At 40.3% G+C, this 13,379-nt stretch overlaps 1 protein-coding gene across 1 annotated transcript in view; it reads right to left on the bottom strand.

Annotated features, from left to right (window-relative positions):
• The window catches only part of C7 (complement C7), a 61,009-nt gene extending 47,993 nt beyond the window's left edge, over window positions 1-13,016 (bottom strand). The window contains exons 1-4 of the mRNA XM_059276423.1: window positions 12,833-13,016; window positions 8,155-8,210; window positions 5,775-5,850; window positions 1,155-1,296 (exon numbers count right to left, since the gene is read on the bottom strand). Coding sequence (XP_059132406.1) covers window positions 1,155-1,296; window positions 5,775-5,850; window positions 8,155-8,210; window positions 12,833-12,838 — 280 coding nt within the window. The 5' untranslated portion in view covers window positions 12,839-13,016. The remainder of the gene's footprint in view (window positions 1-1,154; window positions 1,297-5,774; window positions 5,851-8,154; window positions 8,211-12,832) is intronic.
• Between the last annotated feature and the right edge of the window lie 363 nt (window positions 13,017-13,379).

Raw genomic sequence — 13,379 nt, 5'->3', positions numbered from 1 at the left:
AAAACTGTACATATGTACATATGACAACATGCACAAGACCTGCATAAGTTCAGGTCAAAGAGGGTCCCAACACTGAGAAGGGAAAGTGGACATAGGGTCCCACTCCTACCAAGAAGCTATTTACAACTTTCACCCACTAGCAAAAGGAAAATCATTTTTCTCCACTAGAGAGGTACTGGGTAGATGAACCATACTCCAGGACAGGCCTCATTTCCAGGGACAGCTGGCCAACACAGAAAGGACTCCACGATTTCCTGAGTGCTTTCTGTTGTTACGGTTTTGTGGGCTTTATCCTTTTTAGTTTTTTATTTCTTAGTTTTTATTTTTTTATTTTTTTGACAGAGAGAGAAAGAACATGAAATCGGGTGGAAGGGGAAGTGGGGATGATCTGAGAGGACTTGGGGGAGGGGAAAGAATATGATCTAAGTATATTGTACAAAATTTTTTTTAAGTAATAGTAAAAGAAAAATCTAACACACTGATTCTTTAGCTACTAATCTGTCCATAAAACTCCAATATGTTGCAGAGTGGTGGCACACACTCTTAAGGCCAGCACATCGGAGGCAGAGACAGGGGGGAATCCCTGAGTTCAAGGACAGCCTAGCATACAGAGTAAGTTCCAGAATAATCAGGACTACATAGAGAAACCCTGTCTCAGGAAAAACAAAAACAAAACAACTTCAATACATTGCTTTTTGTTGGAGTGTGGTGGTTCACGCCTGTAACCTCAGCACTGGGGAGGTGGACCATCAGAAGTTCAAGACCATTCTCTGCTACATAGGGAGGTGAACGTCAGGCTCATCTACAAGATACCGTGTCGTCGTGTCCCCCCCCCTGGCCCCCCCACCTCCAAAATAAAAAGAAAAGAAAAGGAAAGAAGAAATTAGTTGAGGCTGTTGATAGCTATACTTCTATCAACACACCGAAGAATGCCCATTCCTTTGTAACCAGATGTCTCTCTTGCTTCTGAATGGATGATATCTAAGTGTGTGACTTATCTGATAATGCAATTAGTATACTAACAAACATCTTGCTTATACTTGGGGAAAATTCATTTGGAGGCCAATATAAATTCAAACAAATATGTACGGAGCAAGTTAACAAATAACACTTGAACTACAGTCGGCATGCTGAGCCCATGGAAGACAACTTACCAGAGAAACACCTAAAACGTTCTCCGCAGCCCTCTTCAGCTGGACAGCCTAGATCAGGGTTGCAGGACTGTGTTTCAAAAGCACTTCCCACACATGGGTGGCCTCCATACTGCCCATAAACAGCAACTGATCGCCTTCGCGTCTGGAAACAAAGCAGAAGATCCCTTTGTGTTTTATATGTTAGTTATCCCATTTCCTTGAGTAATAAAATCTAAGAATTAATTCAACTTGAGAAATACTGTCTAGGAACGCGTTCTGGTGTGGTACAGGAGTAAAATCCACAAAATCCATGAGCCTGCAGGTTCAATGACAGTTAGATTGCTATTTACATGGAGCTTCAAACTATATATTTACTTTCACTGTTGAGTGAGGGGGAAAAAAGTCCTGATGATTCTTTTGAAAAGTAACTTGAAAGAGTAAATACATTACAATACAGTACGATCAAAATTTTGGCCAGAGCTATATTCTGAGAGTTAAGCACTAAATGTTTAAGACTAATGAAATGCATTTTGTTAGAGGAAAGGGCAGAGAAGGTTACAGGGAGAAGAGTTAAGACGAAATGAAATTAGCAGAACAGCGGTGGTGCACACCTTTAAACCTCGGGAGGCATAGGCAGGCGGATCTCTGTGAAACCATGTCCGGAGGGTGGCAGGATTAAGTGAAGAAAACTTTAATAAGCATGGTAGGTGACTGACTGGAGCTGGGCCTTCCAAGAAAAAAATAAATAAGACAAGAATGGAAAAAGAACCCAGAAAGAAATGTACTGATATGAAGGCCATCTGTACAAAATGAGTGTGAGTAATTCAAATATTAAGGGATGTTAACAATGGGATTTTACTAGCTGATGGAGAGTTGAGCTCTGATAGGGAAATGCATCAAAACTGGGGCCTCTTTTAGAAAAGAAGAAAATGGAAGCAGTTACTGCGCTAAGTGGGAAATTCATAAGTAGTCCTAAAATTCACTTGGTCCACATTAAATAGGGAGCCATATATCTAATACTTAAACAGACTGAAGATCTGAACCACCTTCCCTCTCGACTACTGGTCTCCTACACTTGTGCCTTGTACTCTCTAGTTTGATGTCAACTTGCACAAGCTAGAGTTATCTGAAGGGAGGGAGCCTCAGTTGAGAAAAATGCCTCCAAAATTTCCAGCTGTGGGGCATTTTCTTAATTAGTTATTGATGGAGGATGTCCCAGGCAATTGTGGGTAGTGCCATCCCTGTGCTTGTTGTCCTGGGTTCTATAAGAAAGCAGGCTGAGCAGGTCAATAAGAAGCATTCTTCATGGCTTCTGCATCAGCTCCTGCCTCTACGTTCCTGCCCTGCTTGAGTTCCTGCCCTCACTGCTTTTGATGATGAATTATTATATGGAACTGTGAATGTAATAAACTCTTTCCTCCCCAAGCTGATTTTAATCATGGTGTTTCACAGCAATATTAACCCTAACAAAAATAACCCTTCTCTATTAATAAAAAGAAGCCCATCTCATTTCGAGAGGAATCAAACCTTGAGTGACAATCAGCTGGGAAGATTAAGCACACAAACCAATTTTTAATATACTCCTCCATCTTGCATTGGGTTGGAAGTGGGTACCACATGGGACAAGTGGTCACACTGTGTAATTTGGACTCTGAGCTTTCATGAGTTTCAGCCTGGCATTGGCACCTTGCATTGCGGTTAACAGCAGAGCTGTAAGAAATAGGACCAGTAAAGTTTCTGGATATGCTTTTAGTCTCTCTTTTTAACTGACAAAGACTTGCCACATATGTAGCTTATCGGTGTGCCCTTTTCTGGGTTCTGAATACAGATGGTGTACTTTGCACAGGTATCTTTGGCCTTCTTCATGTTGGCAGCCGGGCCCTAAAGGCTGCCCATTCTCCACAGACTCATTTTCACCTCTCTGATTCTAATCCTGTGACCCTTTTTCATTTTCACCTGTCTCCTTCTGAATAAAAATTGTGTTTCATCAACTGGGATATATCCATTGCACAACGACCTTCATCAAAGAAAAAATACTTATATTACAAACACACTCATCTGTCTTTCTACTTAGAAGTCATTTTGGGGGGTTTTAAATTATAAAAATGATTTGTGTGCTCGCTGTTTCTTTTAATTTGGCCTTGTTATTCATGTGTTTTTTCCCCCTCTGGAAGCAGTCATCTTCTATTATGTTTGCTAGATGTCAAATTTTTCATTTGTGTAACCTGTTTTGAAAATAGCACTCATATAAATAATAAAAGAATGCTTCGTTTAAAAAAATGATTGCCAAATGGCATGGTTTATGTCAATAATCTCAGCACTTCGGAAGCTGAAGCAAGAGGATTTTGCCATGAGTTCCAGGCCAGCCTGGGCTACTGAGTAAGGCTTTATTTCAAAAAAAAAAAAAAAAAAAAGATGGCTTGGAGAAGGCTCAATGCCAGAGTGCTCGCCTAGCAGTCCGAAGAATCTGGGCTTGATCATAAGTACATCAAAGGAAATAGATGGAGAAAGTGATTCTGAAGATGCCTGCTTTGGGGACTCCTTTCCTCCTACTGGAATACTTCGTCCAGCCTTGATATAAGGTTATGTGCCTAGTTTTATTGTAACTTGTTATGCCGTGCTTGGTTGATATCCCTGGGAGGCCTGTTCTTTTCTGAAGGGAAATGGAGACAGAATGGATCTGAGGGAAAGTGGAGGGGAGGGAGGGAGGAGAGGAGGGAAGGGAAACTGCAGTCAGTATGTAATATATGAGAGGAGAATAAATAAAGAAAACATGTTTGTTAAAGTGTTATTTATAGCTTAAAAATGGATCCAGTACTTGGTATGCAGAGGATCATGAGTTTGATGCCAGCCTAGGCTACATAATGAGATTCTGTCTTATACCAAACAACAACAAAAAGTGGAAACAACCTAAATATCAAACATTAGAAAAATGGGTAAGTTGCATAGTTACGTTCATAAAACGGACTTTATTGTATTTGTTACTGATATGTTACTGTTATTATATGCTGATACTTTGTTTAGATAAACTAAAGCCATGGCTAGCCATAAAACCTTCTACATAAAATCTTTCCTACCTACAAAATGTGCCAGGGCAATGGTGGTGCAGAACATGTGGGAGTGACCAACCAATGTCTGGTTTAACTTGAGGTCCATGCCATGAAAGGGAGCCCATGGCTGACACTGCCTGGATGGCCAGGAACCACAGACTGGATAACCCAGAGTCCTAGGGTAGAACCAAACACAAATGGCAAAAAAAAAAAAAAAAAAAAAATTCCTAATGATATTCTCCTATACACATAGATTGATGCCTTGTCCACTGTCATTAGAGACGCTTCCTCCAGCAGAATATGGGAACATGTGCAGAGACCTACTACAGATATTTTGTGGAGAGAGAGTCTAAACTGGAGGTCTCCATCAGGTCCCTTTCCTCAGAGCTCGTGGAACCCCGTGTGGAAGAAGGGGAGGAAAGACTGTAGGAGCCAGAGGGATGGAGGACACCAGGCAAACATGGCCACTGAATCATCTAAGCATAGCTCATATGAGCTCATAGAGACTGAATCAGTAAGCAGGGGGCCTGCCTGGGTCTGCATCAGGTCCTCTGCATATGTTGTGGCTGTTAGCTTGGTGTTTTTGTGAGATTCCTAACAGTGGGAGCAGATGTATATCTGACTCTTTTGCCTGCTCTTGAGACTCATTTCCTCCTATTGGGTTGCCTTATCCACCACTGTGCCTTATTTTTGTCGTGTTTGGTTGTTGGCTCTTGAAGGCCTGCTCTTTTCTGAAGGGAAATGGAAGGAGAGGGGGTCTGAGGGAGAAAGGTGGAAGGGAGCTGGGAGGAGTGATGGGAGGGAAAACTATGATAGGGATGTAGTGTATGATAGAAGATGTATTTTCAATTAAAAAATCACTTTAAAGAATAATAATATTTTAAAACTATATGCAGTATTGAAAATACATTACTCATGAATGAAATTCTCAGAAAATAATAATGAATGTTAAAATAAATAAAATAAAGACTATAAGCACACAGAGAGAAAGTATGCTGGAAGACTAAATAGCAAAACAGTGATATATTTGTTTCTTCTAAACAACAAAATTATGAGTGCTGTTTTCTTTCATTACACATTTCTGTATTCTCATCAGAGAATGTTTTATAAAGAAAAACACATTTTAGAAGTATTGTGCAGCAGCCAGGTCAAGTCAACTGTTTTATTTTATATTATTACTTAGGGAATCAATTTAAAACATTGAAGATACTTGATTTTTTCAGTTAGTCTCTATCTGTGAAGTAAAATGAAGCATCAGCTTCACTGTTCACTAGTTAAAATGGGAGGAAAAGTTAAAACTTGTGAACAAAACACAGATTTTGAACTTTCTTCTCTGTGATTCTTCTCTGGTTAATAAAGAATTACTGAGTTACCCCGAACTTTCAGCCTGTGTTTAAAAAAAAAAAGTCAAGAAAAATATAGACATCACAGTATGTAATGTGTAAACAAGTTCTCATTTCTTCCTGGAAAATTCCACAAAAATAAGTTTCAAAATACATTATCACTAATTGATGAACATTCAAAAGTTGATTCTGTTGTGGTTATACCTTCACGTAACAATAACCAAGTCAAAAGTTCTGTCAGAGCCTACCTGTGTCCTGGTACAGCCATCACATTCTGACCAAGGGCCAAAGGAGTCCCACTGGCAGTGGACTGGAGAAGAAGCTCTGTCATGGCACCAGATTGTCCATCATAAAGCAGGTGGGATGAGAAGCAAGAAAATACAAAGAATAGACAAGAACAGTCAAAAGTCATCAAAGGCACCTCTCCTTGAGACAGTGGTGATCACTTGTCATCCAGCCTCCCCTCCCCATCACGGGAGGAGGAAGGTAGAGGCAGGAGGATCAGAAGTTCAAGGTCATGCTCAGGTGTACAATGAGTTTGAGGACAGCCTGAGCTACATGAGATCCTGTCTCAAAAAAACAGACAACAACAAAAATGTGCTTTAAGATGCAGAATGTAATTATATGAAAATGTCACCATAAAGCACATTTTATATAATTATTATATGTTGGTTAAAAAGAAGAAATACTTCCAAAAAATTTTAAGAGGTATTAAAAGTATCCTAAAAATACATGAAAATGGGAAGAGGGGTACCTCTTTTTACTAGAGCTTAATTTTTCTTAAATATCTATTTTGTACAAAGTATTGTTAACATAGTAGGCTGTAAGGATAGGAACACAGAAATTTCTAATCATCATATACTATACCTAATGTGATAAATTTCATAACAGTGTTTATCCTGGCTATTTTTACGTAAACTTGACACAAGCTAGAGTCATCAGAGAGGAGAGTCATCAGGAGGAGAGAAAATGCTTCCATAAATAGATGAGGCTGTAGGCCAACCTGGAGAGCATTTTCTTAGTTAGTGATTGATGGGAGAAGGAGGGCCCAGCCCGTTGTGGGTAATGCCATTCCTGGTCTTGTAGCCCTAGGTTCTATAAGAAAGCAGGCTAAACAAGCCATGATGAGCAAGCCAGTAAGCAGCACTCCTCCATGTCCTCTGCATCAGCTTCTGCCTCTAGATTCCTGCCCTGCTTGAGTTCCTGTCTTGACTTCCTTTGATAAACTGTGATATGGAAACATAAGCTAAATAAACTCTTTCCTCTCCAAGTTGTTTTGGTCATGGTGTTTCATCGCATCAGTAGTAACCCTAACCAAGACAATGTTTACATAAAAGTTATCGTGGGAATATAAATAAAGGAGTAGTCAAAATTAAGAGAGTAGGTGAAAGTATTTGGGAGGAAGTTATTGGGCCTTTGAAGAAACTCAACAATGACTTGAAGCTATCCAGAAACTTGAGAGACAAGCTCTAAGAACACTAGAAAAATGCTAGCAAAGACTATATGACAGCAATTTAAATGTCTTCCATATTCACTCAGGACCCTTCTTAAGTACATATACAGGTGAAAAAACTGAATTTAAGCAATGCCACTCTGATCAAGCATATGTGGGTGGTAGAGCTGCTCTCGAATAATGCTAAACCCTGGCTGTGGAGGAAGACACCTGGTGAGTCCTCAAAGGTCAAGGAAGACTTAGGAAGATATCATGGAACCAGGACTCTGGATTTGTGGACTCATAGCACATTACTGGGCTGGGAGACTTCTTGCGTACAGGTGATTCTTGAATCCTAAAGCTGTCAGGTGATCCTAAAAATAATGAACCCCATTCTGTAGTGTGCATTGAAAGAACCTTGGTAACCTGTTTACATATAGTAGCAGTGAGTCAAATGTCTAAATCTTTTGACCCTTAAACGGCCCTCTGAATGTATTGTTGCTTGCCTACCTGTGCCCCAGGAAGAAACATAGGCCTTCCCCAAGGATGGAGGCACAGGATGGATACTCTGTAGCCTTCCCCACCTGTCTCCCTCATTACTCTGCACAGAACCCTTAGAGCACGCACATTCTTAGCCTCAAGACCTTAGTCACCAGTGGACTCTACATGCTATCTCATCCTTTTGTGTCCCTGGGTCTTGCACAGCTCCTGACACTTATTCTAATAGTTCCATCAAGTGAACTGACCTATTTCCATCAGTCCAACAGTGTGAGTAAACACAAGGGAATGAGTAAATTGTGCTGGCTTTTATCCAGCCTTCAGGAACCAATAAAACTATTTTCTTTAAAAAAAAAAAAAAAGCAAACAAACAAACTGTTGACCTTTAAAATCTGGAGAATGTCTATCAAGGACTAAATTTAAAAATCTAATATTGCTCTGGGTCCTCTGAGTTCTCTGAATTAAGGTAAAACCCTGGAACTGGGACCAAAAACCATGAGGTATTTTTGTCCTTGTTTCTTCCTTAAAGGGAAAAAAATAAAATAAAAATAAAAGTATAGTTACTATATTTCCTAAAAATGTGGAAAGATGAGATGCATAAACACATCCAATGTGCTACATAAAAGTTAAACCATTCTGAAGAATTTACTATTTTTTACATTTTTTAAATTTTCGTACAAAATCTGAAATATTCTTACCTTGAGAAGATTTGAAACTCTGCCATAAATCCCACCAAAATGAGTAAGTGTGTTGTCTAGAATAGAAAACAATGCAATATTACTTTAGTTTTCATTTCCTTAATGAGTTAAAAATGAATATATCCACTGGAGTATGGATCTGTGGGTTGGGAGAATATGAGTGGAAGAACCGTATAGAAGATAAATGACTTTTCTTTTTGAGACTGTGTTTTAAATAGAAGCTTGAAGGTTCTTCAAAAAAAAAACTTAAAAATAGAACTACCATATGATTTTGCAATCCCAATGTAATGAAATCAGTACGCCAAGAAAGATATCTGCATTCCCATATTTATTGCAGTATTAGTCACAATAGCTAAAACAAGAAATGTAAGGGTGTCCACCACTGGATGAAAGAATTAAGAAAAAGGTAGTAAGAGGAGACCAGGAGTGCAGCTCACTGGTGCTTAAGTAATTTGCATGAGACTGTACTTGACCCTCAGTATAGCAGGGGAGGGGGAGGTGAAGAGGAGAAACCACACACCATGGAATACCATTGAGCCTTAAAAGAGAAAAACCTCCTGTTTGCAACAACACATGTGAACTTAGATGGTATTGTGTTAAGTAAGATAAGCCAAGCACACCTGCCTAGGCTCAGTGTGCTGGGCTCTGCTGACTCCCCATGGAAGACCTTGATTTGGGGGATGTGGGGATGCAGGGTGGCTTGGGAAAGAGGGCTGGGGGTGGGAGGAGGGAGGAGGGGGGATCTGTGGATAGTATGTGGAGTGAGTAGAAAATTTCTTAATAAAGAAAAATGGGGGGGGGGGGAGATAAGCCAAGCACAAAAAGAGAAATACCATAGGATAAAAGTCATTTATAGGTGTTATTGAAAAATGCTGAACTCTGGAAAGTAAAATGGAGAATGAGCAAGGACTGACTGCGGGGTCCCTAACCCCAGCTGGTACACCTACTGCAGCCTCTTCACTAAGGCTCAGGGAACACGGTTGAGGAGGTGGTGGAAAGATTGAAGAGACTGAAGAGGAATATAACACCTGCTATAAGATAGTGTGTTCTAGACACGACAGGGGAGTTGCACCTGAGAAATCTCATGACTATTGTTGCCACACAATATTGATCCACACACTAACATGGCTGAGGGAGTCTCCCAAGGCCCTAACTCTGGATGAAGAGCAACAGACAATCAATGGCTGCAGAGAGATGGAGCATCAGTTTCTACAGGAATGAACCTATGCGTTATCTAATCCCGAATGGTCAGCACTAAACACGTATACACAAGAGGAACATGAAATGGACCCAGCAGGTTTTAGTGCATGAGTGTATGCGCATGTGTGTGTGTGTGTGTGTGTGTGTGTGTGTGTGTGTGTGAGAGAGAGAGAGAGAGAGAGAGAGAGAGAGAGAGAGAGAGAGAGAGCGCGAGCGAGAGCGAGAGAGAGAGAGAGAGACATGCTGCAATGTGCCGATTTGTAGATGTATAAGGGACAGAGGTAAACAAGGAGGACCTTGTAACTGAAAAGATAGCTAGACATCAATATCTAGAAAGGCCAGTGGAATAGTATGAAAAAAAAACCAACAACATCAGGAGGACCATTCACAGGGGACGCTAGACTGTAGAAATGGAGAAAGGGAACTAAGCACCAGCGTTTATTCACTGACTCCTTCTGACCACAGATGTCACGTGACCAGCTGCCGCAGCCTTGATGTCCCCCTACGGAGGACGGCATCTTTCACTGGGAGCTAAAATGAGCCTTTCCTTGAGCTGCTTTCGTCAGAGTACTTTTAAACAGAAAACCAAGACAGTCCCTAAAATGGGAGTCATTTGTCTTCCTGCCCTTTAGAAAGAGAATAATGCACATGAAAATAGAACAGTCCTGGGCACAAGCTGACTATAAATAATCGGTTTAGAGTTTGCCATGTTGAAAAATAGGGAATGAACTGGGTCTGTGACACTCAGCTGGACCTACAGCACCTCCAGTTCTTTTGTCTTGTTTTTTCATCCATGAATGAACACTAGCTTTTCCTGGTTCCACTATTATGTTCCAGCTGACGTGCCAATCTGAGACATCGCTGTGCCTGACATGGGCCATACTCTGATTTCACTGATTCTGGGGTGAGCTCAGACCAAGGGGGCAAGCTACATAACTGTCCTGTAGCTAGCTCAGAGGGAAGCTCCTTGACTCTGAACCCCTCTTCAATAGCTCAGCCCCAAGTTACCACCTACCTATTCAAGTGACACCAAGAAAACCAAGGGGAATTCTGGAGCCATTCTCCCAAGTTGAGCTGACATGGATGGAGAAGGAGGTCAAAGATCATTCCTCCTTAAAATACCAGACTTAGAGATCACTTCTGCTATTGTATAGCTTTCCCATGTCTCCCTTGTTGGAAACATATCACACAAGCCTGCCTTTCAGGTTTATGCTAAGAATGTAAACATCTACTTTTAAATACAAGCAGAAATTCTGCATGCATCTTGGAGTGAAATGGTTGCTTCATTTGTTGACATCCTATCAGCCAATTAAAAGAAAAAAAAGTGTATTTATTATCACGACATTAAAATGTCATAAATTAATGACTGTGAAACACATTTTAAACATAAAACAATTATTAAGATGTCTCACCATAAAATAAGGAAGGAAATTGATTGACAGTTAATCCCAATATTGGGGAAAACAGGTTAGCTAGATGACTTTAGCAAGCATACCATATTCCTTTTTGAACTAACAAGTGTTCTAAATTGTTAAATAAACCTACAAAGCACAGTAAAATAAATACCAGAATATTATACTGTAAATCTAAGTTTGTAAATTTCCTTGGTGTTGTAGCATTGTAGCCTTAAACGTATCAACTTTGTAATTTATGTTCAACATTTAACTATTTGATTCAAAGGTTACCAAAGATCTATGTCTTGGTCCTGCTCCAGCCTCACTAGTGAGCATGGGTTCTGTAAAACAAGTGGACAGGACAGTGACTGTGGGGCAACCTCACAGCTGACAGAGTGGCAGAATTGTTCCTCCAGTATGATAATGCAACATTTTTATTTTAAATATCCAATCTGCTATGATAAAATTGGGTCTGGGAAGATGACTCAATCGGTAATGCATCGGCTGTGCAAGCCAAAGGATCTGCATTTGATTCCCAGCATCCATAGGAGACATGTAGGTCCTTGGTCTACAGCATTCATAGGAGGCATATAGGTTCTTGGTGCCTGGCATCCAGAGGAGGCATGTGGGTCTGTGTGCTCACAGATAAGTACTAGGGAAACCAGGAATGTTATACACATGGGGTTGTCTCTTCAATGAGAGATATACAACCTGGGTTCTACCCAGAAGGCTGGGCATAGATGTGATGAATAGCCTCGTGAGCTCTGCACTTATCTGGATGGCCAGGCTACACTGGCTCCTTCTGACCTTTATCTTGAGCCTGTTTATCTCAGTCAATCTACATAACTATTCTCCCCTAGACTGTAACCATGAGCATTGTTTTCCTTGAGCCTGCTTCCTTAGGTGATTTATAGGACCTATCTTTATGGGAGAAGTCACTTGTACTTGGTGGAATCATGTCTTAAGCACACAGGGTTGTGTTATACTAGGAAACTTTTTTCCAAATTGTGCTGTGCTTAAATATGTCTGAAAATAAACTATCCAATGTCAGACTCTCAAAGTTTGAACCAACAAGAGCTACTGAGTTGTATTGAATCGAATTTCCTTCTTGTTTCCCCTGGATTGACATTCTGATGGCCGTGGTGTTTGTAGACACTCTCCCTACCCCACTTCATGCATGCGCATGCAAGTGCACACACACACATACACACACACACACAAGCATCACATAAAAAGGCAAGCACAGCAGTAGATGCCTATGATCCAGCACTGGGGAGGAAGAGACAGGGGGATGCCTGGGTTTGCTAATCAGCCAGTCTAGTCATACTGGTGAGTTTCAGTTTCAATGAGAAACTTTATCTCAAAAAAAAAAAAAGGAAGAAAGAAAGAAGAGAAAAGAAAGAAGGAAGGAAAGAAAGAAGGAAGGAAAGAAAGGAAGGAAAGAAGAGCAATTGAGGAAGATACGTGTGGAATGCACACACACATGCGAACACACAAATTATAATAGCAATTTCAACCTGCATTCCTATCCTAGAATTTCATTCTAAAATAACAATTTCTATCGTTGGTCTTTTGTGTATATTAACTTTTTAAAGATATTTGATTGTTTTATGTTGGTCCAACATGTGTGTATGATTAAACTCATGGCTTCACTCCATGTACTTATATTGTCTGTCCACACAGTCCATTTTCATTCGAGATTTTGAATTCTAATTTTCCAAAGCTACAAAGTCAGTTTTCTATAAAAAGCTCTTATATCATCCAGTCAAGACCTCACTACATGGCCTAAAATTAAACAAACAATCAGACTGGAGAAAACTGCCTTAGAAGTGACAATGATCCTATTGTGTTCCTTTATTGCTTTCTCGGGACTTCCAGACACACTGCCTTCAATTCTTTTTCCCCAGCTCTTTCTGACTGATTCGCTTTGGCTGAACTATTAAAATCTATTTAGATAAGGATGTTTTTTAAAGTCACCCCCAGACCTTCTCACTATCTTTCGCGTCATCTGATTTCTTTCAGTTAAGTATGACCTTCCCCTTTGAGATGCCTTTAAGTAAGTAAGTCAGAAATTATTATCTTACCTTCATGCTTGGGAAACATTCAGGACAGACGAGAACAAGAAAATTTCATCTGTAAGGACAGACGAGCTTTCGTCTCCCCCACAGCCTCTCCCGCTCTGGATTATTTTTCCACTCATTTATAGAGTCAGCTGCACTGAGATTCAGCTCCTACCCCAACTAGATTCTCCAGGGACATAGAGAGCCTGCCTCTGTACTTGATCTGTGCCTTGAAGTCAGATGCATTTTGTCAGTTATACAGACCCTTGCTGCAGCCAGCTGGGACTGTTTGGGAGTTACAGATACATTTCTGGGAAATGTATCTCCTAATCGGGAAAGACAGTAAATGTCCTCAGTTCAGCATTGAAGTGATTTCCAAGCAAAGGAGACCCTGTAAAACAAGGGCTAAACCTCTTTACTTTTTTAATCTACTAAACTGAGCACATGTTTTCACAATTCTCTTAAAGGGTGTTATAAAGCAGGCTCTGAGGTTGCTTTGTGAAAGAAGAGTTCTTTGTCCATTTTCTGTTTTTGTGGCAAAACACTTGAGACTCGGACCTTTAAAATGTAG

The sequence above is a fragment of the Peromyscus eremicus genome, chromosome 11, assembly GCF_949786415.1.
Source record: "Peromyscus eremicus chromosome 11, PerEre_H2_v1, whole genome shotgun sequence".
Taxonomy (NCBI): domain Eukaryota; kingdom Metazoa; phylum Chordata; class Mammalia; order Rodentia; family Cricetidae; genus Peromyscus; species Peromyscus eremicus.
The sequence above is the reverse complement of the archived record's forward strand: the minus strand, read 5'-3'. Positions and strand labels throughout refer to the sequence as shown.